A 26,403-nucleotide genomic window follows, 5' to 3' on the forward strand; every position below is an offset into this window, starting at 1 on the left:
TCACTCTGCCTTAAAACACTCTTTCTATCCCGCTAAAGGAAGCATAAAGTAGTGGCTGGCAGTTACTTTTTGATTAGTTTTATTTTATCAGGACTCCTGATGTATAAAGAAGCTCGAATGCTCACAATCCCACAACAATGGTATGTACAGTAAGAACAATGGTATTGGCTCACCTACCACATGAATGTAGCAGTACAGCAGTTGCCATCTCAGAGCAAATTATCAATTCAGCTAATCTCTGGCAAGAATAAGCATTTTATCCAACAGATGTTAGCAGTTCCCCATTCTTCCACTCCCACCCTTGTCTAAATTTCTCTTACCTCTGCCAAGTTCTGATAGAAAAGAGCCAGAAGAAGGGCGGTCTGCAGCTTTTCTCTCCTGCTCTGGGAGAGATTCTTGATCTGCTGCTTCCTCTGAAGAATGGTGTTCAGTTTGTGCTGAATCTGTATCCCATCCAATCCACCATCCTTTTCTAGCTTGTTTGCTTGTTGTTGAAGAGACATCATCTGAGAAGTCAACAAATCTAAAGTCAATTAATTGCTTTCAAGTGGTGTTAAAGAAATAAAACTTCAGGCTAATTTCCATACCATTTTTTTCTGGAAGGAGCAAAAAAAAAAAAAAGTTAGGGACAGGTTAACCAGCATTTCCCCCACAATGCCTGCTGCCCAGTACTACAACATATCCACTATCTCCTTATCATTTGTTACTTTAGCATACTGTGATTGTTTAGACAAAATAAAGCTGTAGCTACAGGAGTCCTTTTCCCATTGATCAGCTGGTGCAAGGAGTCATGGAGCAAGCCTGGCACTTATGACTGCCTGGATTTTATTGTTTTGCAGAAATCAGGTGTTGGGAGGTAGTTCTCAACCCTATAATAAATCTGCTAGGGTGCAGGTACAGGGCTGGGAGCTCATTCCATCTGGAGAAACAGGCGCAGGCCCAGGTTTCAGAGCTTAGCCCTAGCATGGGTGAATTACAGCAGCTGGCCATCAGCCAGCCAGATTCTTTTAGGTGTGGGTGAGCAATCCAGCTTCAATTCCACAGATGCAAAAAGACTAACAATTTAGTACAGACATTATATAATAAACGTATATTTAAATAATTAGCAAAACATCATCTCTGACATATTATATTTTACATGCTTCAAAAGCCACATTCTTTTTAAGAAAAAAAAGGTGAAAACTTCTGGTATCCATAACACAGTATGGTCTGCTTTAAATATCTTTTTTCCCCCTAAGTCCCAGTATTTGATTTTCTAAGTGTTTTTTTCAACTACTTCAAGACAATGCAGACAAGACTTGGACACAGATTGTTTAATACTTTTCTCCACTACTCTGTCTATTATTTCACTAAGCTTCCCTATTTTTCTCTAATTCAAGCATATCAGGCACATCACATCTGTTCAGCAATTTCATCTGTTGCACATTAAAAAAAAACAAATAGAATTATTCCAGCTCCTATATTGGTAGAATATTCCTTATTGTTTACTGTACCTTCTCATCCTGTGATGCCAGTAGCTTCTCAAAAGCCTCATGTTTCCTAATCAGTTGCTCTACTTCATCTACAGAGCTTCCAAGGTCACTGCTTTTCAAATAAACCTACAAAAAACATTTAATATTTCTCTCACTTGATTAAACATCACATAATCCCATTCATAAATATGAGAAGGGATATTAGCTCTACAGCACACTTGAGAGGAAATAAAAGGAATAGAAGGCAATTCAAAACTGGAAATGAAATAGCAGAGCTTTATGGTCTTGAGTAAGAAAGAGATACAATAGCAGGTCCTACTGTGTAAACTGACCAGCTTTCTCTAAATCACAAAGCTGGTAAGTTCAACAGCCATTCTTGTAATCCAAAACCAGATCAACACTGCCATGTCCGACGTGCCTTATAGTTTCTTCTTAGAATACATCCCATAACACAGACTTTATAGCCTCCCTTGGCAATTTATTGCACTGCTTCATTACCATCACCATTAACAAGATTTTCCAAATACATAAGCTGAAAATGCATTGCTAATATTTCATCTCATTACATTCTACCCTCTTCAGCACAGAAAGAAAATAATTTCTTTTACATTTGCTTCAGCTTTGTACATTTTTGTAGGCTCACATAGGCTTAATAGGTATTTCTATCATCTCTCGCTAAAACTACATTGGAGCAGATCAGTCATTCCAGATGCTGTGTCTTCTTGATTATTCTCAATGCTCTCTCCTGGGTTTTCTCCATTTCCACTTATTTTGAAATGGTGTTCCTATGATTTGATGCAGTACTTGGCTGAGGCTGCCAGAGTGAAGGTAGCAGAGAGCTTACTTCTGGCGCCTTTCAAGCTGTAATCATGCATTTGTGTATGGTGCTTACCTTTTACGCAATACCTTGAACTCAAATTCACCTTGTAAACTGCATTAAGTTTCCAGAATCTTTTTAGAAGAACTGCTATAAGACCACTTTGTTTCTATCCTGTATTTATTCAGCTGACTATTTATGAAAAATATCATATGATTCTACGATCCTTTGATAATCTTGTACCCGAAACTAGCATATTAGATCTGCTATCTTTTCATGCTGTGTTTCCAACTGTTGGGCATTAATTTTATTTACTATCATGTCAGTCTCTGAGGTAGTAAGACTGTAGTCTAAAATAAAAAAATAAATCAGTTTTAAGGAAACTGTTTCACTAGTCACTTTTAATACTGTTATGACATTTTCTAACGAATCCCTGTACCTCCCTAATGCACTGCTGTGCCTGTTGACTCCTTCCTGATGTTAAGAAAATGGTTGCACAATCACTTCTTCCATGCATTCTGTCTCTGGGGAATCTTCTGAAGATGTTTCCCAGGCACATTTTACATGCAGTGGAATCCACAGCCATAGTACCAACAGGCCCAGGCAGCCCTGACCATTCTCTGAATGCCCTCCAGCCCCTTCTAGGGACCCCACTGAGGCTCTGCCCTGGCCTCTGCCCTGTCAGAGCTACGCTGAATGGAGCCCTGAGCCTGGCTCTCCTGGATGGCACTTGCTTTGTCACCTTCATCTCCAACTAGTGGCTGGAGCTTTATACTGCCACTCTGCTTGGCCTCTGTGGCTTAGAGGACTTACAGCTAGACTTCGTCTGATTTTCTTGTTCATTTTTGGGAGTTAATGAGTGAAATATTTTGCACGTAGAGAAAAATGTACAGAAGAATATTACGCCCAGACCAGATGTTCAAACTGCTCTGTACTAATCCATGCAGAGTATCAAAAGAGACATGAGTAAATCCCAACACAGTAATTACTGTCAGGAAGAGGGGGAGGCTGTGTACAATAGATCTACATTTTTAAGAAGTCTGACCCATAAATATTAAGTACAATTCCAACCAGAATGCAGGTATTTTGTCATTGAAACTTAAATCCTTTGATCTATCTAATCATCAAGTGTATAAACTTATGAGAGATTGTTTTTTAGAGTGTTTTTATGTTTGGTTTGCTCTTGTGGAAGAAAAACTCCATGCACATCTGTTTGCTCTATTGCTGAATTAAACCACTTATAATTGGCTTCCATTTCTACTCTGCTGTTAGCTGACACAGAAACAAAGCTATCAGCTGACGCTTCTCACTTCTGTTTGCTGTATATGAACACAGAGCCACATACTGCCATACTGCACCTCTACATTCATGTTTTAACAGCTCCTTTAAAGACAATGTAGTTTCTCTACCTTATTTTGTGGATTATTATTATCATTTCTGTTAAAAAAAAAAAAATGGTTTTACCAAGGAAAAAGAAAATCATTACAATTTTCCACATATCGCTCCTTTATTTACCAACTGTTAGCAGTGAAACTACAACGTTCTACATGAAGAAACTGCCAGTCGTTTTCCTGCTTTCATAATCTATGGTGGAAGAAAAAGCAAAGGGACATCTGCTGGTAAGGACGGTTACTTTCCTTGGAAAAGAGACATTTGAGAGCAGGGGTGTGGGACAGTGAGTCATAATCAGCTGCCTCTGGCTGCTCGGTTTCTTGCTCCTACTGAAAATCACTATGCATGGGTAATGCATTCAAGCCCCATTCCCTGAGCTCTTAGAGCAGTGGAAAAAGTGCTTCTGACTTTTGAGCAGGCCCCCAAAGTAGAAGCTCATGTAGTGCGCTTGAGAACCCATATTTTAATACTGAAAAAGAAATCTGTTACAAAAGAAAAGTGGCTGCACGCATTGCAGGAGAGGCAATTGCAATGTGCTTAGAAGAAGCCAGTGTCAGCAGCACTAGCAGTGCTACTTGGAGAGCTGATGAGATAAAAACTTTCCATTCAACTTGTAAACAGAAATCTTTTTACAGAAATTGCTAGAATCAGAACAGCAACAGTTTTTCATTTAAGCGTTTGTTACATCAATCTTAAAGCAGAACAGAAACTAGCTCCCACAATATGATGTTGGCCTTTGGCCAATGACATCATTTTCTGGCATAGGGAATGGCTTCAGACAGGTCCCCAAACTCCTGCTCTGAAAGTGACGTGTTAATTTCAAATACAAAAACATTGCATAGCTCTCCTCAGGTAACCTACCAGGGCCTCCCACAGCACACAGCAGGTATAAACTTTCTTTCAAGTTTGTTTCCATTATGAATCACGGCCCATCATCAGGAATCTAATTCTCAGCCGCAAAAAGCACCAGAGACCTGACCACTCACTATACAGTTGACTCATTTTTAACTGGAGACTTTGCAAAGATGCTTAAAACCACAAAATAGATTTGACCCTTTCTGATATTTGAAACAGAACATGTAGCAAATAGCCAAATTATTAACAATGCAAAGAACATAAATGAGGTTTTATCTCTACTTCAAGTGGAGTTTTTCACTATTTCTGAGCTCACTACATAGATTCAGGCATATTGTCATGACAGAAACTCTTATGTATGAGCTAACACAGAATTAAATGCAAAGTCCAGCTCAAAAAATATGTTCATGTGAAGTAAAATAGCACTATATACACAGTTATGTGGCAGCACAGCCCAGCTCTGCTTTTTTGGAGAAATACTAAATGAAACTTCATACAGACATGTTGGAAGCTGAAACAGCCTTGTAAGAAATTTGGCTTCCAATAAATGTCATTTTCATTTCTCCAGAAGAAAAAGTATTTTAAGTATTTTTGTGAATCCACTCCATTCTCTTGCTTCTGCTCTTCACAGTACAGCAAGCTTACCATATTTTGCCCCCCACTGCCTGCTTGTGGCTTGCTGCTGAGGTGGCTGGAACTCCACTGAAAATTTTTCAGCTCTAAGCATGTACTAAAGGCTAGTATTACTTCCAGACTTAAATGCCTGCACTTGAAGAGCGTAAATCAGTCCAAACTGCCCTGACAAATGATAACAACAAAGTTTGATTTTATCTTCTTCTGATAAAAGTAAATAAATAATAATAAAAAAGAAATAATGGAGAAAAAATTTTAGCAAAGTAAATACATATGCTTAATACCATGATTACATTTTGTTCACAACTAAGTAATACAATACTTTGTCATAAGTGGATTAAAACACACTAAGTTGTTTCTAAAAAATACATCTATACACCTTTTCTATCATACTGATATCACTGTATTGTTAGCCACAGATCTCACAGAACAGGTCTGGAATTCTAACATTAAATGTATTTAAAAGTTTTCTTCCCTCCCACCACTGCATGCTCTCCATTTTGCATAAGAGTAAAATTATCTGATATTGGAAAGGTAGATGTGAGAAATACAGAAATCAGTCAGTGTTTGTTTTCCTGTAGGTGCTACCATCCCATCTATCAAAATTCCCAGGTGTTAGACAAGAATCATATGCTTTTACAATTTTTACTTATAAAACATTTTTCTGAAGATAGATTAAATTCCTCTTAAATTCCCGTTAGTTTCACTGCTGCACAGTTTCTGGGATATCTAAATCTGACAAGTAGTGGAGACTAAATTCCCTTTTTCCCCCACAGGAAAAAGTGATATCTTCCTTTTTCTAAGGGAAAAATTATTTTCTTCCCTCACAGTTAAATTGCAACCGTTTTTTGAAAACAAAGATTACTTTAAAAAGTTTACAAACCCAAGTATTAACCATTTAGAAATACAACACAATTTGACAAATGAGAAAATGAAAGAATAGGGGAAAAAAAAAAAAAAAAGAAAGAAAAGAAAGAAAAACGTAAGAAAAACTACACTATGGATTTGTCCCAGGTTCCAGACTGACTGTCAGAGAGGAAGACCAGTTTTTGGCTTCAATGTCTTGAACCTTAAAAGTGGTAAGCACTAGAGCCCAATTATGCAAAACCTATAAGTAGACGCACAGAACTGTGCATGTCAAGTTGACAGTAGAGCTCAAATGGTTAAAATGAAACATTTGTCAAGGGCTGGATCAGATCAGAGTGCTCAGCTTCATTTAGGAAGGACCAAGAGGCATCTGCCCTGACGACAGAGAACAAAAGTTGCTTTCTGGCTGCCCCAAAAGTCATCCTCAGGTAACAGGAACATGGCAGGAAGCAGACAAGAAAGAATCCACATTGTTCAATTAATGCAATTTAAAACCTGTGTTTGCAAATGTTCCTAAAATGGAATGGAAATCTTCACCACTTTCCTCCCAGAACCAATGTTGACAGCAATAGATGGACACCAGGAGCCTTCTGCATGTCTGTGAGCTGAAGACATTGTATGAGTTGGTATATTTGGCAAAAGGTCTTCAGGGCATACACTTTCTAGGCTGCATGTTTCCTGAGAAGGTCTTAAACCAGATCTTGCCCATGGCTGTTGGTTAGAAAGCAATCCTGAACAGCAAACTGGATTCACTGATAAAGAGAGGTCAGCCCCAATCCCCACAGGATGAAGAGGTGGACCAGCTATACCTGCATCATGTGTTTTGATAAAGATTGTTGGACTTGGGCTCCTTCTAAATTCTCTTACTACTTGGATAGGCATTGCAGTCCAAGGAGTGGCAAGTATCAAGGTGATTTTGGAAACCTTGTGGTGAGCAGGTGTTAGCCCATCACACTGAGTCTTCCCAAACTCTGGCTTTGATGAAGGATGGTTCTGAAAGACAATCAGCTCTGGACTTAAATCCCTGCTTGTGACTTCATTCCCAAGAGAGGTATTTTCTCTTCCAGTCAGTGCAGCTGGGGACAGCCAGATATCTCTGGAGACAGTTTCCTGGGGAAAGCTAGGATACTTAGAGGAAGTCACATGAAATCTTGTGATTTGAAGAGCTGGAGACCCACCTGAAGGGAAGCCTGCTTTTGGTTTCTGGGATCCTGTTGACAGACCAGCTGGAGTTTCAGGCAGCTTTTCTAATTGTGGCATGAGAAGACTTGAATGAAGATGACTGCTTGCATGGGAATCTGCTCGAAAAGGCTTTACTGTCAAGCTGCACGTTGAAATGTATAGCTTCATTGAAGCGTGGAGATCTTGCATTTGGACATTGCACTGGCTACAGCCTTGCTGGAGTGGGAAAGAATCACAAGGTTCCAGAGATGCATGCCGACTTTTGCTGCAGAGTGTTGAAACATCTGGAATAGCAGATAGGTCAACATTCAGACGTGATGTCCAACTTGATGGAGCTTTGCAGGAAAGAACATCAGAGGGCAAAGATACAGCAAACTTCAAACTTCTGTTTTTTTCAGAAGAAAAATGAACACTTTTATCTCTTTCTGAATATTGCTTGTAAGATGCAGGTGTTGACCAAGTCCCAGAACCTCCACATCCATGTCTCTGGGGGTCTCTGGGAGAACTGGACCACCTGGATATCCTATCTGAAAGATCTGCACAGTGACTAGCGTTCCCCAAACCTTTTCTCCGGTCTGTGTGTTCCAGGACGACATCTAGCCTCGAACAGTAAGCTCCAGAAGACACACTGCTTGGTGATGAGCTGGCATTTCCTTGAGCAATCTCTGCAACTGATTGACCAGTGGGAGGATGCATCTTTTGGAAAGGCCTGTCTTGCACAATAGATTCAAAAGGAGGAGGTGGGGTCATTCTGCTGGGAGATAGCATTACTTCCGCAGTAGAGACATAGACAGGTACAGATGAAAGCTTGCAGCGATGGTTCCTGCATGACATTCTGCAGCTTAGTCCTAAACGATGCAAAACCAAAGCCACAGAAACTTGCCTTTCTCCCTCTTTTTAAAACCAACTCCTACTCCTTTTTCCTTTGGTACTGGAAATTTCCATTCTTCTTCCGAAGCAAAGGAATGAGAGGTTAATATGCATTCTTCGGGGAAAAAAAATGGCAAACTAAAAAAATCCACATTCAAAATAAAATAACACAGCTCCTCTAGTACTGCTACCACCACCTATCATGTCTGCAAAGTGATACGAGAGCAGGATGGGCAGAAAGATAAATTACAGAGCACGAGGCTCTGCTCCCCGAGTGTTCTGACAGTGAGACTGCAGACGGAGTAGGAGGGAGCCAAAAATGCTTGCCAGAGACTGTCTGTGTACTTGCTGCTATTTCATTTGTGGAAAAAAAAAAAGGAAAGCAGCTAACCTGAGCAATGCATCTGCTGCTGTGAAAAGTTAGAAAAGAGCAGAATGTGCAGGACATTGATTCTGCTGAAAGCAAAAATGATTTTTTCTTTCTTCTCCGTTTCAGCTGTTGCTTGTCTGCACTCTGAATGGCAAGATCTCAGTTTGCAGGTCTTCGGAGAGTTTCCTACAACAGTTCCAAGCAATGGCACAACTGAATTCATAATTAAAAAAAAATATAAAAGATAGATGTTTGCATAATTTCCTCCACATGTGCTCTATTTTCTTTAGCATAGAACAATCCTAGACTAAATTCTGCAAAAATCCTTCGAAGGTTTAAGTAACTTGGATGTAATATAAGATGCTGGCATGAAGTCAAACCAGTCACACTGGCACAGACAGCGAATGAGAGAGCAGTTCTCAGTAGCAGTTCTTAGTTTAAAACACTCATGTGTTGCCTTCTTTCTTCCTCCGTTCCTCGCTGCTGAGAGAGACTTGGTCTAAAGCATATGAAGTTCTGGGAAAATAGGATTCAATAATTATGGGATGTCAGGACCCTCTTTCTTACAGATGTAAAACAGCGAAATGCGTGTGACTTAAGTATTTCCTTTAGCACTAAAGTCAGAAAAAAACAAGGGGTGGAGTCATTGCTTACATTTGTTTGCTTGAGAGGAATTCTTTTTGAATGCATGTTTGATTCTGTCCATTCTGAAAGTAGTAAAGGAGAAAATTCCCACTGGGGAAGTGGTTTGGGAGTCTTCAATAGATGTCTTAGCTGAATAATTTTTGAAAGCACTTTTGAAAGGGATCCTCCTGCCTATCTCCCTAGGGAGAAAATCTGAGTCACTATGCAGCTATATTTTAATTCCAGATAGTAGTAACAGAGCTCCATCCAAACATAACAGATTTCTCTTCCAATTGTTCTTAAATGCAGATAAGTAAAATACAAACAGTGGTTAAGAAACCTCAGTACACTGAGTAGTTACTGATTGATCCAAAGGGCAGATGTTCGCAGCCACAAAAAAACAGCAGTTCTCAGTATTCCTTCCTCAATCAGACCGGAGTTTGGCAGCTCAGGAATAATCTGTTCAAAGACTTTTCACTCAGGAAGATGAGAGAATGAAAGGAATAGAGGATATTCTGGAAATAAAGGAATTCCAGCTGTGGTGGGATTTCACTCAGGCCGAGGTCAATGCATTGCATATTAAGGAAGAAGTAGAATTCAGAAGGCATGCCTTCCTGTTTCTTCATGAATAGCAGCAGATGATCCTCTTCTTGCAATGATTATCTTCATGATCCCATTCCATTAATTCCTTTAAGATACAGTTTAATTCATGTATATGTAGACTCCGGCTTTTCAGGAGCGTAATAGGCTAAATTTGCATCCCTAGTAGATATACTGTAGACTGACACTGCTTTGGACACTGAGGTGAACACCAACATTTCCTGGTCTCAAAGCAGTAAAACTGACTTAAAGTCAGTAAAATGTGATTTAAAATGAGCAAAGAGCAGTGGGACTTTTTAAGTACGGCTGAGACGTGCTTTTATTAATAATCTCTGGCTCTGAGGAAAGCTGATGCTCCTGGGCAGCTTTTTTCTTAATTGTACATTTGTTCAGTGTCAGCTGTGGGTTAAAATCGAGATGAAAATAACAAGAGCATGGAAGAAAATGAATAATTCCTGATAAGAAAGGCATAATTGGTGCATTCAGGAGTGGTGTACATTGAAACTCATCCTGAATGCATCTGATTGTTTGCATCCTTTGATATGAACAAATTCACTATCTCCTCTTCCCAGGTAATAGCATTTTTACACATTTCCTAGGTTAAATTTGAGAGCCAAGCTGTAACAATCTTTTCTAGGTATCACAATAGATTGGGACAGTGTCAGTGAGGGAGGGGACACATGGCTGACTGTGATATTCAGATTACCAGTATAGAAATCCATTGGTGTTTTGAAACTTCCCTGGTAAGATGCAAGTAGATACTTTGTTACTGATTGTGATATCTGAGAAATTTTTCTCAGATTATTCAGAGTATTTGAATCAGTTAATCAGACTATTTTTCTATTTTAAAACAGTAACTGTGAGAGCACGACTGCAATTCTTTTCATGCACAAATCTAACACAAAAGCAACAGTTCTTCAATCAGTTGCAATCTTCTGAGAATTAAATACAAGCTGAAATGAGAAAAATGATCATGATTCTTCCTTTTCATAGCTGGTGTGTTCTTTTCAACCTCAGCATTATTTCTTTCTTTCTTTTAAAATCAGTTGGAGAAAGTGGTGGAGGAAATATATAGAGCATGCAGTGATGATAGTTCCTTTACTCTCTATATCTGCATGTATAGGAACAGTTTGTCATCATGCTTCTGTTTATTTTGTTGCTGTTCTCCATGACTATAAAATAACACCAGTGCAAAGGGATGCTGGAAGAAATGACCCATCTACACCTCATTACTCCACCTTTTGAACACTTTTGAACACAGTGAGAAAAACTTAGGTACCCAGATCCTTGGAAGTTCTTACAAAAAAATACTATTAGAGAAAGATTCTGAGAACAGAACTGCCCTTTATGTCCCTCAAGGTCACAATCTTCATTCTCAGGCTTTGCTTGTGCTGAAGAAAATTGTGACAGATGTAGGCACTGTGTCTGATTCTACCTAGAAAATTTAGCAAGTCCATGATGAAAACCCTTTTTTATTGCAGTCCAGCTCACAGCATATGGCAATGATAAATTCATCTAATAAAGAATTAATACGAACTGCAGTTTACCTGAATAGAATGCACTGGGGGCATAATGAAATCATCAGGAGCAAATGCTTTCATGTAAAAGTAATATAGTCTTTTGAAGCTGGGATTCACAACTCAGGGCAAGAAGAAACACTAGTCCATAGTAGCTATCATAATATTTACCTCTGAGATATGTACAGCAAAGCAGATGCCATGGTCACGGTTGCTCTATATGCTGGCTGATCATATTTCATGATAAAAGAAAAAATACAGTTTCCAAAATTTTTTGGAGTTTGCATTTCCCTGATAATGCTATCCATGTAGGAGTTTAGCATTGGTGTATCATGGCTTGGAAGGCAAATGAAAGAGATGTAATATTTAATTACAAAATGGCAAAATTTGTAACAACTAAACATTTTTACTTGGCAGAATCATGCATTATTTTATTCCAGAAACCTGAAACTAGGTGAAAGTCTCTTGATATCATGTCTCAGCACAAACTGAGTATGTAGGTTTTATTTGCCAATTATGCTACTTGTAGGGAATAACGAAGATTTGCATTTCTCACAAGCAATGAATTAGAGAAGGTTTCAAGCCCATATACCCCAAAGTGTTAAGTATTGGTGCATGGCACAGCTCAGCATCACTTTTTCAAAAGGTTTAGTGCCTGTGGCAAAACACAGGGGGAAACCAGAGTTCAGCACAAATCAAGTACCATTGTTTTGTGCTGCCAGTAGTCTTGGAGAATGAAGAACGATTTTTCCTTAATAGGAAATGATGCTGAAATACAACCTTCTTCAGCTCTGATTCAACCCTTCAGTTTGGCAAATGTCAGCCCATCAATGTGGTTTGCATGCTAACCCTCAGCACAGTTACAGCAATCTATTATTTCATGAATTTGCACATTGCAACTGGGAAGAACACTTGAATTCTTCACTCCCAGTTTTGCAAGACTGAATGTCAGACCTCAGGCTGGAACTGTTTTAGATAGTTCCCACAAATTCAGGAAAATGCAAGAAAGACGAAACACTCTGATATTGGTGAGAAACATACTTCAAGAGCTGAAAATGATAGTACAAAGAATATCCTGGCTTTGCATTTACTACATCAACCCTTTATTTTCATGACACAAGCTCATCTTTCTCTGCTACATGAAAGATAAATGATCATTCCTCCTGGTCAGATTCTTTCATAGATCTCCACACTGTTATCAACTCCCTTGCAAAAAAGAGAAGGCAGCTCCTATTCCTGGACTAATTCACACTGTCAACATCAATTTTCCACTAGTTGCATTTCCCCAGCACTAAACTTCAGCCTGAGGAGATGTTTCCAGCAGCACCTGCAAATCTATTTGTCTTCCTTCAAGCCCTCTTTATTATTCCCCATTTTTCTGCAGCTTACAAAATAGCTTGTCGGTGGTTAAGCAGTCAGTATGCTGAGATCTAACTAAAGCTAACTAATGCTGGACTGTTGTCTCCCTCTTCTGTCAAGGTTCTAATATGTTAACTTTTATATTTATTTGCAATTTTGCAAAAAATATATTTATTTGCAATTATTTTGCTTTGTAGCAAGGTGCAACTTTTAGTTTCTGTTTTCTCCCCATAAGAAAGTGTGAGCCTCTTGGTAAATTGCTAGTCTCCAAGTGACGCTGCAACACAAATAACAATAAAAGTGTGTTGTCTATACACAGACTTAAGGATTTTAAGTTGTAGGTGCATAGTAATGTCCCTTTAGCTTGGAAGAGTTAAAATAATGAAAAAGTCTAACTGCTTATTTCAAGCGTACAATTCACATACCTCCTGTGAGTTCAGGAGCTTGTCCAGGTGATTCCAATCCCTGTAGAACATTTGTTCTTGATGTATTTTGTCCAGCCACTTCTTCTTCTTTTTCCATTCACTGTATACTTTGTCCTTTTCTTCCAGCAGAGCTTGTAGCTTCTGCTGAATCTGAACACAATTTCCAAAAATACGTGTTGGTCATTATACATCATGGACAAGGACATGGTGAGAGGAGAAAGATAATGTGGAGTCTTGGATAAACACCATAAATAGCACCAAAATTATCAAACAAAGTAGAAAAGTTCCAGCACTTATATTAGGGTGGAGAGATAATTAGAACAGTGACTCATCTCGTGTACAGAGGAATGATTGTTATAGCATATATAGCAGTCCAAGCCAAGAGCAAATAAAGGTAACTGTTTCTCAAGTGTACCTTCTGGAATCAATCCCTACTTATGTTATCTTTATTAATAACAGTGAAATTAATAACATTTAAAATTGGGATAGAAGAGATACTTACATAAGTTAATGTCATAACTTATTCTGCTATATTCTGCCAATATGTTTCAATCTTAGATTTCATGTATTTTCAGTTTCCAAACTCTGCATACCTACAGATCTTCTATTACTGATTTTCTCTGCATTCTTCTATAGGCAAAGGATTTTTCAGTCAGGAAGACTGCAAGTTAGTGCGGTTATACATTACAACATTAAATGAATTTTCAGGAAATAGCTTGGTCGGTTGGGAGAATAGAATTCCAGTTTTCTGAATGTACTCAAGAGATGTTATTAAATTGTTGGGGAGAAGTAAACTAGTAGCTACTAGAAGAGAAAAAGGATTAGGAGCTATTTGTCCTGAGTAAACTAGCATTTTGATTTTCATCTTTCACATCTAGGGATTTAATACATTGGCATAATTTCCTGCTAAAGAAAATGCTCCAACTGGTTTTAAACTCTCTGATATGCTTATTTTCTTTTTTTGGTTGACAGGTCTTTGGTTCAACCCATGCAGAGTTATCTGCTCAGAATATACCAGGCTTCTTCAATAAGCCCAGCTTTGCTGCAATGGGCCCTCAGGACATGCTAGCACTCATCTACTGATAAGGTAAGAAATGTTTCTGTGCCCAACCTAGATAACATGCTGAGGCAAACATTGGGCATGCTTATGACTATGTGTGAGTGTATCTATGCATCTATATGATTACAATACTGTGTAGTTCAGAATGATAGTTATACTAGTGTTGAGTAGCTGAATGTGTTCAACTTTGAACTTAAATGTTTCAATTACCTCTTTTGATCTTATTTCCTCATCTTGCAAGAGTGACTGTCCAAGCTGTACAACTTGATTATACTTCTCTTCTTGTGCTTCAATCTCAGCCAGTAGCTGTTGATGCTGGGTAAGTCTCAGGCTGCTAGTAGATATGTCCCGGATAGTCTCCTTGGCTCTCATTTCCCTAATCATTTCTGATGTCCAGGAGAAATAGTCCCACACCTGAAGCCCAAGAAAATGTGAAAGTTAAGGTTACATCTCAAGCTTGGATTATCAGGCAGGAAAATCATATCTTGATCATTCAACAGGTAATAAAATCATAGAAAAGAAAGAAAATATTCAGTTAGGACTTACAGCATTTGTATGAATTTCAACCAGGGAATGTAACATGACTGCAGAATTTTTTATGTACTATATTAAATTATACATGATTTGTAATATCGTGATCTTAATCAGACTGGGTCATACCTCAGCAGTGACAACATGATACTGTTTATCGCTCTTTAGCCCATTATTCCTTAAGTATTTTCTGCATTCTGGGTTAGACAATATATATCACTCTACTTTTCTATACCTTAGCTTTGGCTAATAGAAAATCCATTCAAAAGTCATATAATATACATATTATAAAGTGAAAGAGAGAATCAGAATTTTCAGGTGAAAAACAAAAGGTGCTCACTCTTACCAAGGTGGAAAAGAGGCACGTTACAATTCAGAAATAAATTGTTTACATGTAGTAGGTATGCAGATTTGACTGCCAAAGAAATAGAATTCTGGAAGGAACAAGTGTGTAGCACTAGTTTACTTTCAAAACCTGATGACCAATGAGCAAATCTACAATACCTTAAGATGTCTGAGCATTCAGTTGTAGGAATTATGAGCTAGAAAATTCTTGAAAAAAACCCTGAGAATTATGTTTTGATTGAAGCTGACAGAACTTACGCAAGTAAAAATAATTTAACTTTTTTTTGTCCACCTTTCTGCACTTGATTTATAGCACCTTTACTTTGGGCATCTCATTTGAATCTTTAACAGGTATTGTGTTCTAATGAGTTACATGGTGAAAAACAGGAACACAAGGAACTGTACAAAAAACTCGAAATTTAATTCAGTTTTGTTATAGTCATGTTTGGATAATCTCATTCAATTCTGAGGTGGTACAAGGCTTTCTGTTTGCTTGGTGTATTTTAGAAGACTGTTACAGAGAGTAAGTGCTGAAGAAAAACGCTTTTTTCCTGCAGAAAGCTAAAAAATAATTTTGTGAATTGTTGCCTACTTTTCCAATGAAGGAAAATAGCCAGTGTTCCATCGTATCCATAGTTTTTTATCTCTGTAATTAAAATTGAGTACAGAAAAAATAGTTTCAGAAAAGAACCATACAGTTGATATTAGTCTGTTCAGGGTTCTGAGAGTTTAAACTCTAAAGCCAAAATACTTTTATCATAAAGCCAGTGAACACAGATATTTAATGATTTCCTGTTGATCACAATCCTTTTAAAGGGGCACATGGAGTACAGTTGTTGATGTAATTTTTGTTTACAGAACCATAATTCATGCACAGTTGCATGTCACTGAGGACACTGACATTGCACTTCGTATAGTGCAAATGTCTGAGACTCCTTAAGATTTAAGCTACACATTTTGAAAAAAAAAACAAACTGTACATCTCAGAATACTTAATGCAATGGAACAAGTCAAAAGCCAACAAGGTATTATTTTTGGACTGGCAATACCAGCAATATTTAAGGATAGACCAGGCATCAGTCTGCACAAAGTTCAGAAGAGCGGTCTTAAACATTTCAGAAACACTGAATATGTCTATGTCTAAATTCTGATTCCTTGATATGGTTTATTGGAAGATTTGGAACCCCCTGCTGTTACTGCATGCTATAGGTTGGGGAGAACCCTGCTCTTCAATTACAGAAAATCGTACTTGGAGGGATGCAGAGAAATACACAGGATGATTATACAGAATTTTCTTTTCACAGAAAGACTTATTGATTTGTTCATTATTTGCTTTTTAACCGATGCAAAACGTCATTAAGAAAAAGCCCCACGTAAGATATCCTAGAAATCTATATTAGCTACTTCTTCATCCCCCCTGGAAGCACAGGAACAATGTTGTCAGCATCCATATAAAAAAAGGATTGTTTATTTTCCCTTTATTATATATAGTATTTGGTAGAAGAGAGCATCTTCGCTGTTTTGTACCTGCCGCTGTAGTACTTGTACCAATAATCTACTAATTTGGAGAAATGTATTACAAGTGATTTCACCGAAAGTATTAACATTAGTATTCCATGGCAAGTTGTATTCCCTCCTGAATTCTGAGATACAGTTATGGGGGGATTGCAGGTAATGATATTATGATGGAATCACTGTTTAAGCAACTCGTAAGGTTTTTGCCATGATCCAGAAAAAAAACATGAGTTGTATTTAATACATTTAATGAAATAAATTAATGGATCAATTACTGCATGCTGAGAGAGAGAGAGATCCAACTTCTGATCCCTATAAATAGGAGCCTGCATCTATTTTTATCAGCGGAAGAATCTTTGAAAATAAATCTATCACTACTGCTGCAAAGTGATGACCATTTCTGAGCTTCCCTTCCTACAGAAGGTAAAAATATCCTTATCCTCTAATACCTTTCTAAATAGCTACAAGCACTTAATCAGTTAATAACACAGATAGCACCTGCAGCAATTCACATCAACCTTTGAAGCTCAGAAGTATACCTATGACTGACAAACATACCCCTGTGTACTAGGCGACAGAAGGTGGAAGTGCTTACTTGTGCCTGAAACTGGTAAAGCTTGTGTGCTTGTTCCAGAAGCTCCTTACGCAGTTGCACTTTAGACTTCAGGGCCTTCCAGTTGGTTGCTATTGCCTGTTGCTTTGCTTTCAGGTCTGATGCCTGCTTGTTTGTGCAACGAGTCAGCACATGATCTGCAGAGCGGATCAGATCCTGCAGCTGTAGGCAGGGAAGAAAGAAGGTAAGAAAGAGAGTCATAGAGATTCAGCTAGTATCAAGAAAATTATGACAAAAACCAGGTTAATTCTAAATCAAGTTACAATGCAAGTAAAATGTTCTGATCCGAGTTTTCTCATGCTAAACAAAAGTATCCCTAATTTCAGATGGAATAACAGTGACATCCAGTGTTTGCTAAGGTTCATCACAACCTATTTTTTTCATTTTTTGTTTCTCATTTTTACCATTCTTACTACACGAACAATGCAAAGAATAGGTGTTATACTTTGTTTTTCCCCAGTGACTATACAGCTTAACTGTGATTGTATTCTATTCATGCACATCTCATGCTCTTCTACCTTTAAAAGAAACAAGGAGCTGGTGGCATCAATTCCAGCATTTTCTGACATAAGGCTAAGATGTAAGGACACTGAAAAGTGATTCTGAGATAGCAAGTTTAGTAATCTCAGTATAACATGTATTGTGTTAACAATACTGTTAAATTAACAAAACAAAGGGATGAAGATAAAACTTATACTGGTTTCTTTGGTCTAGTTAAAGTTATGCAAATCTATCGTGTATTAGGAAGCTTTCTAAGCAATAACTGTTCTCATGAACTGACACTTTCCGTAAATTTGTATAACAAGTCCTTCTCTTCTTTCTCATAGTCCAAATTCAAATCCTCTAAACGTACTGAAATCTCCAGGCTACTGCCCCATCTTTCCTTCTATGATCCTCTGTAGTCAATTAACATGTTTTGTGTTCAACTCAGCCTTTCTACTCATTAAAGAGATTCTGGATTTTTCATCGTAATCATCTGGCATGCTTTGGACTATGTGGTAGACACATCATAAAGCTTGGTGTAATCGTACATTTCAAATAGTGATCAAAAATATCCCTGAGAATCACTTCAATTGTCAGTACTCATTATAATATGTGTCTTATCTGAAAGATTGTAAGTGGCCCGCTTTTATAATTACCTGCAGATGTTGAAAATATTAAAAAAGCAGGAAACATGGAGGAAGAGCCTTAGAATATTCCAGGCTTTCATAGAATACATTCATAATACTACATTATTATTACCATCTTGGAAGCTTACATTGTGATTATATATTAAAGATCACAGATTACTTTTGTTACCTGCTGCTCATTTCCAAGGAGCTCATGTTCCAGGGCCACATGATTCCGGAGCTGGGTTTGCACACCTCTCATGTCCTTTGCAACATCATCTGGAATACTTTTAGACTTCTCCTAGCAAGGAGAAAAATCAGAGCAAGCTTTGTTATGCACAACTTACAAGCAAAATACACCAGCAGCCTACTTTAATCATGCTGTGCGTGTATACTGCACAGGTATGGACAATTATTCTTAGTCATTCAACCATGACAAGTAATAGGAAGCCAGAAAATTCTGTCCTAAGCACATCTGTCCTAGTACCTCCTTGGTAAGCATCACAGTGATTAAGCTACTGAATCAGACTGTGAGAGATGAAGGTTTAAGTCTTTCCTTGATCAGACAATAAAAGAACATCTTACAGTTTTGGCAATGTGAATTAATCTTGAATAGCCACTGCAATGACATATAGTGAATTACTGAAGTAGTATTAACAACCACTAGTTTCAGGCCATTTTTTGGAATGCAGATGATCTGTGAATCATCTTTACACAAAGCTTTAGTTATGCGTGTCCAGGAAAGATAAGTTAAGAATGGAAGGAAGAATTACTGTAAAGATGAGACACTCTGAACAATTCTGTCACAAAATAGAAAATTGTCCAAAGTCCAGCTTAGTGAAAAATCAGAAAAGTGTTTCTAATCGTAGAAATACATTTCTGTAATAGATTCACAGGCTCATTTGGGATGCAAACAATACATCTTAGTAAGGAGTTGTATGTTGTAGTAGCCTATGATACGATTGCTCTGGAGTTGGTCATCTAAGAGAGACTTTACATTACTATGTTCCTCTGAGAAAAAGACATTCCCCCTTAGATATCTGTGCAGGAGATAAATGAAGGGATGGACACAGCAAATTGCTCTCCCACTCAGCAATAAAGTTTATTAACAGGAGACAATGCAAGAAGTGTGTACTGTTTAGCTGGGGCAAACCCAGCATAGGAATAAATCAAGAGTTGTCTGTGGAATGTTCTTAAACTGTAACTTGTCATAGCTACAGAATTAACTACTTCATTCTTAAAGTTAAAATATGTGCCAGGTTCTGAAAACCTCAACTGGTATACAGTAGAATATACGACATTTGATTTTCCATTTACATCAGGGAAAGAAAACAGGAATAACATAGGGCAGCCTTTTCATTACAAGCAAATGGAAAAATCTACTACGCTTAACCCAGCAAAGCTCTGTTGCCTTGCAAATAGTGGAAGCCCTGTTGCCTTGCTTTCTATACATATCTGCACTCAGAAAACCACACATCTCAGTACAGCAATGGTTGCTGTAATGTGGTTTCCTTCCAAAAATCCTTTGGGATTTTTAAATAAAACAGAGACCTGAAGAATTTCATTGAGATTTTACCCCTCTCCCATTTTCATACTGGGAGCTTGAAAGTATTGCCACTACCTATCACTAGAAATGAAGAAAATAACTCATTTTTGGCCCAGCTTTTGCACCAGGTTACATAACTACCTGATCCAGGCTTAATTGTCACTGTAAACCACCGGAGAGTTCTCTCTTCAGCACATAAGGCTACAGTGGTGTAGAAAGAAGAAATACAGTATACAGTTTCTTAGGCTTGAAGACTGAATAAAACATTACTACATGCATTACAATATGAGACAACTTAGTTCAGGCCCTAGTCTACTTGTCTTATCCCTAGCTGTACTCAGTTTCACCAATGGTTCTCATAAGGTGAACAGTCAGGTGTTCAAAAATTACCCAGAATTTTTTGGTTTTACTCAGTTTGAGTAATCGTGTGAGATTCTTACTGAGGTATTTTAGAAGACAGCAGTAAGCATACTGAGAATCATAAGAATACTCCCCAAATTAAGCTGAAATGGGAGTTTTCTTTATATAAAATATTTTCAGTGTTTTTTACCTCAATGTGTGCCAGAGCATCTGTCAGATCTTGGTAACACTTGTGAATCACCTCTGCATCTTTCAGCCGCTCACCGCGTAATCTGGTAATTTCTAACAGCTCCTCCCAAGAGTTTCTAAGGAGAAATAGTTAAAAAAAAAAAACACAAAAAAACAACACAAAACATGTAAGACATGCAAACTAGTGGTAAAGGAGATTAACAGTCTGAAGAAAGGTTAAGAGCAAAACCTCCTTGTACTTTTTCAGTCCTGCCATTAAATTCTGTTGAAGTGATTCTCTGAGGGGTAGGACATCTGTCACTCTACACTGTCCATACTCTTCTGTCTGCTCAAGACACTTAAATTGTTGCCCATACACGGGCATGCCTCTCCAATAAGTCTTTCAGCTTTTATATGCTGCAGAATTTACAATTAGAAGGGGAGAAATACTGGGAAAAAAGACTCCTGGAGGAAGCATATATAAAGACTCCTGGAGGAAGCATATATATGAAGCTTGAATTTAAAGATGAGTATAACTCTTCATCTACATCAATTTGCCTCCTGAAAAGTGCCACATTTATCTGGACACTAAATTAATGACTAAATTGAGTTCTCCCCTGATTTCCACTGCCAGGATTCTGCACTCTGTCCAGCACTATGACTGGCACAGCAGGATTTGGGGGATTGAATCATTCTCTACTAGTCACTGAGCCTTCTCTTTCAGGCCAGCTTGGACCGGTGCTAGACAAAAGAGGCTCAGAACATCTTAATAGCTGCAGAGCAGTCATGGGATTCAAGCTAAAAAATTAGAAGCAATAATGACTCAACTAAACTCCCAGCTCTATAGCTAGATAACATTTCTCCAAAGGACAAAGGAAGTTCAATTACCTCTGCTTGCAAAGGATCTCTGATGCAATTTGCAAAAAAGCAAATCAGCAAACAGATAATGTGTATATTATAATAGTCTATTTTTAAATGAGGCATGGCAACAGTTCTCTATCAATGAGAAAAACACACATTTTGCAAATAGAGTATTGAGGCACACACCTTACTATTTTCTAAGTTCTTCTTGCTTCCTCCTCGAGAGTAAACTGAAAGGACAAAGCATTACAGAGCCTACACAGGTGTCCTACCTTAGCTCTTTCTGCTTCTGCCGTATTTCACGGGACTCGGAATGACCAGAGTTTAGCAAGTTCTCTGCCAGCTGCTGGCAAGTCATAACTCTTCTCCCAGTTGCTTCCAATTGGTGTCGGAAAGTGTCATACTTAGCACAAAGTTGCTTTTGAAGGGAAAACAACCAAAAAAAAAAGTTGTTGACAGTTGTTGTACCTTCTTGGTGTCAGAGTGACAAGTAACAAGCTGACTACAAATGGAGATGGAGAAACTGAAGAAGAGGATATCAATGACTGGATTTTACTTCCAAAGACAGTGAAGAACTACAGATTGTTAGCAAAATATGAAATCTGTGATGCAGATACAAGGCAGAAGCATGATTACCGAGGATAGAAACAAACATATATTTTCAATATACAGTGAATTGCAATCATTAAAACATTATATTTTTACTTTAGGAATATAAATCTTTATTGAGTATTATAACTCAATAATGTAGTCTGAGTTTAAAATTTAGGACACAACATAGTTTGAAATAAATGTTAAAAATAAAGATTTGAAATGGCTATTGATTTCTAATGTGCTGATTTTATAATAATTTCTATACCATGTGAAAAGATATGGTTGTAATGTCCCTATACAAGGAATCTTCTTCACAAATGCTGAAGGTAAACCACATTTACATATCTGGCTATAAAAAATAGGTGGGAGATTCTCTTTAAGTATCTGAAAGCTTAAGTATTTTAGCATGCAGCTGCTTCATGCGATTCATGCCCCATGGTAACATGATGCAAAAGTCCAGCAATGCTGCCTGCCTGACATCACTAGTCAATCATTTCTGCCCACCCTCGATCCTTTTCTATTCCTATTTCCCCGTGATTCATGCTTTCAATGTTATGCTTTTCATCTTCATCTTCCAAGTTCTCAGGAACAATCTTTTGGAATCTTTTTACAGTCTGACAGCATACAATTTGGTTGATTTTTGATTGGTTACTCAAAAAACTCACCAATACATGCTCATAATCATTTCCATAGTCTTCAGAGCTGGCTGCTTGTTTTTGCTGAGCCATCCAGTCCTGCAGATCTTCGTATTCTCGTAAGAACTCATGCAAACCAAGAGTCTCGTCCAGCTTCTTTCCTCTGTTGCAGGGAGGAGATAAGAAAATACAATTAGAATAAGGGAGGGTAATTAATAACTTTCTTCTTACTACTCCACCCAGGACTCTCCTCATCAAGATCCACTGTCCTTAATAGAAGAGCTGACTTTATTTCTCAGGACTGGAAATAATGTTTATAAGATGACAGCTGTCAATCAAGTCAGACTCACTGATCGAAGTTTTCAGAAAAGCACAATACCTAGCTGAGCTTTCTCCCTGTTTTGTTTCATTTGTTTGTTTTTAAATGAGAACCTTTTCTGTGTGAATTTTTTGAGGAGGTAAAACCTAAACTGTTCAAATGGGCATTTGTTCTTTCCCAACAACAAGCTAGAAGTATTTAAAAATCCTGGGTAAAAGCAAACTGTCTTGCTGTAACTTGCTACTGTTTTAATAGGAAAAAGGAAGTGAAATAAAAAGTATACGTCTTATTCAAGGACAAAAGCCTTCTTATAGTAGCAATGGCACTGGCCATAAAGATAAGCATAATATCAATTGCTTTCCTTCTTCTATGTAAAAAAGTCATTTTCTAGTAGTTTTCAGTAAGGAAAACTTTCTAAAACAAGGCTTACCGCTCCCTTACCCTTCTAATATCATAGTCCAGATAACAGGAAGAAAAGTCAGAATCTTCGATCTCAAATTGTTTTACAGGAGGATGATGAAGGGTGAAGAGGAAATTTGGTGGCTTTGAATTCCTTCAGCAAAATGTAGAGGCTTCATGTAGCAATAATAAAATGCCCATAGGTGCACAGAATTCAAATACAGAAACAAGCAATTTCCTAAATACAATTAAAAATAGGGGACATGGCGGATGTGATAAAAATTGTAGTGAGGTAACTGGAGATGCCTTTGACTGATTTATTCGAGTCAAAGCATAGTCAGCTAGGCTTTGGATCAAACATAATATCCACAGGGCTATTTAGACTAGAGTCAGCTAAGATAGATATTTTTCTAGTTCATACCTTTTTGCTGCTAGTTCCTGCAACTCACGGAGTCTTGAGTGAACTTGTTCCCTTGGTGCATCAACCTCAACATACTGGATGGAACCCACGGCTGGAAGATTTTGGACACTTTCATTTAATTCTTTAATCAGATCTTGGTAAACAGCAATCTCATGCTCCAGCACCTGTCAAAGAAAAGAGCAGAATGAGAGCAGATTTTCCAAGACTTTCACTGTTTCAACTTTTGCGCCAGACTACATTGGAATTAATGGAGATATTAAAAGAAGAGAAAAGGTTTCTGGAAGCATGTGATATTTCCAGGACTTGATCAGTTTCAGGCTATTTTCTCTTTTTTTTTTTTTTTTGAAAGCTACATATATAATATCAAACAAGTTAGTTAGATGAATTAGAAATTTTAGTTAATCAGAGATAAGTATTCCTGGAATAATACACAATATTTATCTTTGATTCTAGGAAAAACATAAAACTTCTTCATGCATCTGTTGAGACTGAAAAACAGATATCAGATCATATTTTTGGCCTCAGAAAATAAGATGAGAACATTCCTCATTCTCCTATTTTGCCAAATTAATTTTTTTTTCAACCAGAGTAGCAAACCACATCCACCTCTTCTGTCTGTCTAGTCATATGTGGACATATGTTGATTTGAACTATCTTCTAGATGATTGAACACATAAGTATCAAGGAAGCAGAACATTTTTAAAAAGAAAGGCAGATCAAAAGATTCTGCCAGTGCACAGAATTTGAGGAGAGATTCCTTGACTTCCTCTGCTACTCTCAGATAGATGAAGTAGAAAAAAGAATTGAGTGATTTAAGAGCAGGACAGAAGAAATATTTTTTCTACCTACAAATCTAAATAATAATCTCAAAGTTGCTGGTTTGTGTGAACAGCATCAAACTCAAGACTCTGCTGCCATGGGAGCTACAGATTCACTGAGGCTTAAGCTTTCCTAAGTGGTTAAAAGGACTCCCAGTGATGAACAGAAAACCTCTGACTTTTTATAGTTTCAAAATCTTGCCTCTCAAATATGTTTTCATGCTAAGAATATTTGTAGAAGCCAATCAAGACCATTACAGATGTTAGAGTGCATGGTGTTAGTCACTAAGGTGTACTTCTTGCAGCCTGATATATTACACCCATTACTCTCAGACTCAGAGCACGACATGCAAACAAAGAAGATCCTAGCTTTGTTAAAAAAAATTGCTGATGGATTCATAAATTCAAATATTAAGGCAGTCATTCCTTCCTGAAGCAACATAGCAACTCAATTCCTTAACTTAATCACAGATGCAAACTTTGAATATCTTTTATTTAATTTTTCAAGAATTACTACAAAGTTTCTGAAATACCTTATGTTTCTTGAGGAGTTTCAGTGTTCCATCTTCATCCTTACCATAGTCCTTGCTCATCACAAGTGGACGCTTTTCTGCTATCCAAGCCTCCAGGTCTGAAGTATTCATTAGAAACTATCAGTTAAAGAAAAAGCAAAATAATGTCTGTATCAACTTCCATAATACTCATGTAATTCTTTTGACCTAATATATTTGAACCAAAGGGTGCATTATAAGGTCTACTGTAATATCACACTGAAAAACTAATAAGGACGATTTAATCCTAAGGACTACTATTCCACATGACTAGACTAAGTGGCAGGAATCTTAGAAGAAGCTGGGTGTGTTTCCTTATAAGAAACAAACCCAAGGGAGACTTCATTAGCTTTGCCAATCCCTGAAAAAAATGCTTTCTAAATGGCGTTTAATTTATAGAATCCTTATATAAATTTGAACATACTATGAGGATTTTATACATACTGTTGCTTTTTCAAATCACATGAAGGAGGACACAGATTTAAGACATCAGTGCAAAATAACTGAGGTCTTATTCAAGCACCAAAGCTCTGGTGATAAATTTCTGAGGAATTCAAACCACCTATAAAGATTAGGCTTCATACGGCATGGACAGCTGTTTACACAGTGGAGGAAACAAGATCCACATGATTAAATTTTCCACTGAACATACTTTAAGTGAACCTATGAGCATTGTGCAAATATTGTTATGTCTAAAAATCTACCTATGTCATCTGAGTAATTGCACTCTAAATGATCCACTAAAGACTCAATACATTTGGATTATCCAGATTCATATTTGCCTGTAATTTTTTTCTAAGTGGGCTAACATTATGTTCCATTATCTTGTTGAAGTAATAGGGTCAAAAGTCCTAACTTGCTTTTAGTGGAATGGCTTGATCAGTCTCTCAGTATTATTTTGTTGAGTCTGGCTCCATGAGTCTGAGCTGAAGTGGATTCCAAGACTATTAAAGAGAGAGATTTAAGCTGTTCTGTTGTTCACTTAAAATCTTTGATCCTCTTTTTTGCCTGAAAAAGCTAGTATGGGAGAAATTTGTACCTCTTGGAAACCAACTGAGTGCTGCAGCTGCTTCATCCTTTCTTCACAAGCTTTCTCCAGGCCCTGCCAGGCAGTCACAAGCTCCTGGCATTTTTCACTTATTTTCTGTGCTGATGGGTGCTGGCTTTCAATCATTGTCCTTCCTTTATCCAGGACCCGCTGGACTTGCTGTTTGTGGGCATTCACTTCTGCCTGAAATTCCTATGGATGAGAAAAAAGAAAAATGAGGAAGAAAGGAAGGATATGTGAAGATAAAGAAGTGCAGTAAATATAGAACTAAGATAGTATGAGAACATGAGTCAAAATATTTTACCCAGACCACTGCACAAAGCAAAAACTTAATTTTTCTATTTAATATGAAGTACATCAGCTTTTATCCACTTCTAATGGGAAGAGCTATAACCTTTCTCAGAATAAGAGTATTGTAAAACATAGAAAATTTTGCAGCTCCTACAGGAATTCCTTGTTTGCCCTGGAAATCACAGTACTCTGCTCACTTGTCTCAGTGTGCTGGAATCATATTTCAATTAGTGTTG

The 26,403-nt window shown here is 37.6% G+C and overlaps 1 protein-coding gene across 1 annotated transcript in view; it reads right to left on the reverse strand.

Moving 5' to 3' along the window:
• The window catches only part of SPTBN5 (spectrin beta, non-erythrocytic 5), a 91,147-nt gene that overhangs the window by 36,172 nt on the left and 28,572 nt on the right, over positions 1 to 26,403 (reverse strand). The window contains exons 26-37 of the mRNA XM_085224816.1: positions 25,868 to 26,068; positions 24,811 to 24,927; positions 23,460 to 23,623; positions 22,351 to 22,483; positions 21,364 to 21,509; positions 20,253 to 20,367; positions 18,347 to 18,457; positions 17,030 to 17,209; positions 14,254 to 14,457; positions 12,984 to 13,133; positions 1,494 to 1,598; positions 321 to 506 (exon numbers count right to left, since the gene is read on the reverse strand). Of these exons, the coding sequence (XP_085080942.1) occupies positions 321 to 506; positions 1,494 to 1,598; positions 12,984 to 13,133; positions 14,254 to 14,457; positions 17,030 to 17,209; positions 18,347 to 18,457; positions 20,253 to 20,367; positions 21,364 to 21,509; positions 22,351 to 22,483; positions 23,460 to 23,623; positions 24,811 to 24,927; positions 25,868 to 26,068 (1,812 nt within the window). The remainder of the gene's footprint in view (positions 1 to 320; positions 507 to 1,493; positions 1,599 to 12,983; positions 13,134 to 14,253; positions 14,458 to 17,029; positions 17,210 to 18,346; positions 18,458 to 20,252; positions 20,368 to 21,363; positions 21,510 to 22,350; positions 22,484 to 23,459; positions 23,624 to 24,810; positions 24,928 to 25,867; positions 26,069 to 26,403) is intronic.

Source organism: Meleagris gallopavo, chromosome 5 (assembly GCF_905368555.1).
Source record: "Meleagris gallopavo chromosome 5, MGAL_WU_HG_1.1, whole genome shotgun sequence".
NCBI classification, from domain to species: Eukaryota; Metazoa; Chordata; class Aves; order Galliformes; family Phasianidae; genus Meleagris; species Meleagris gallopavo.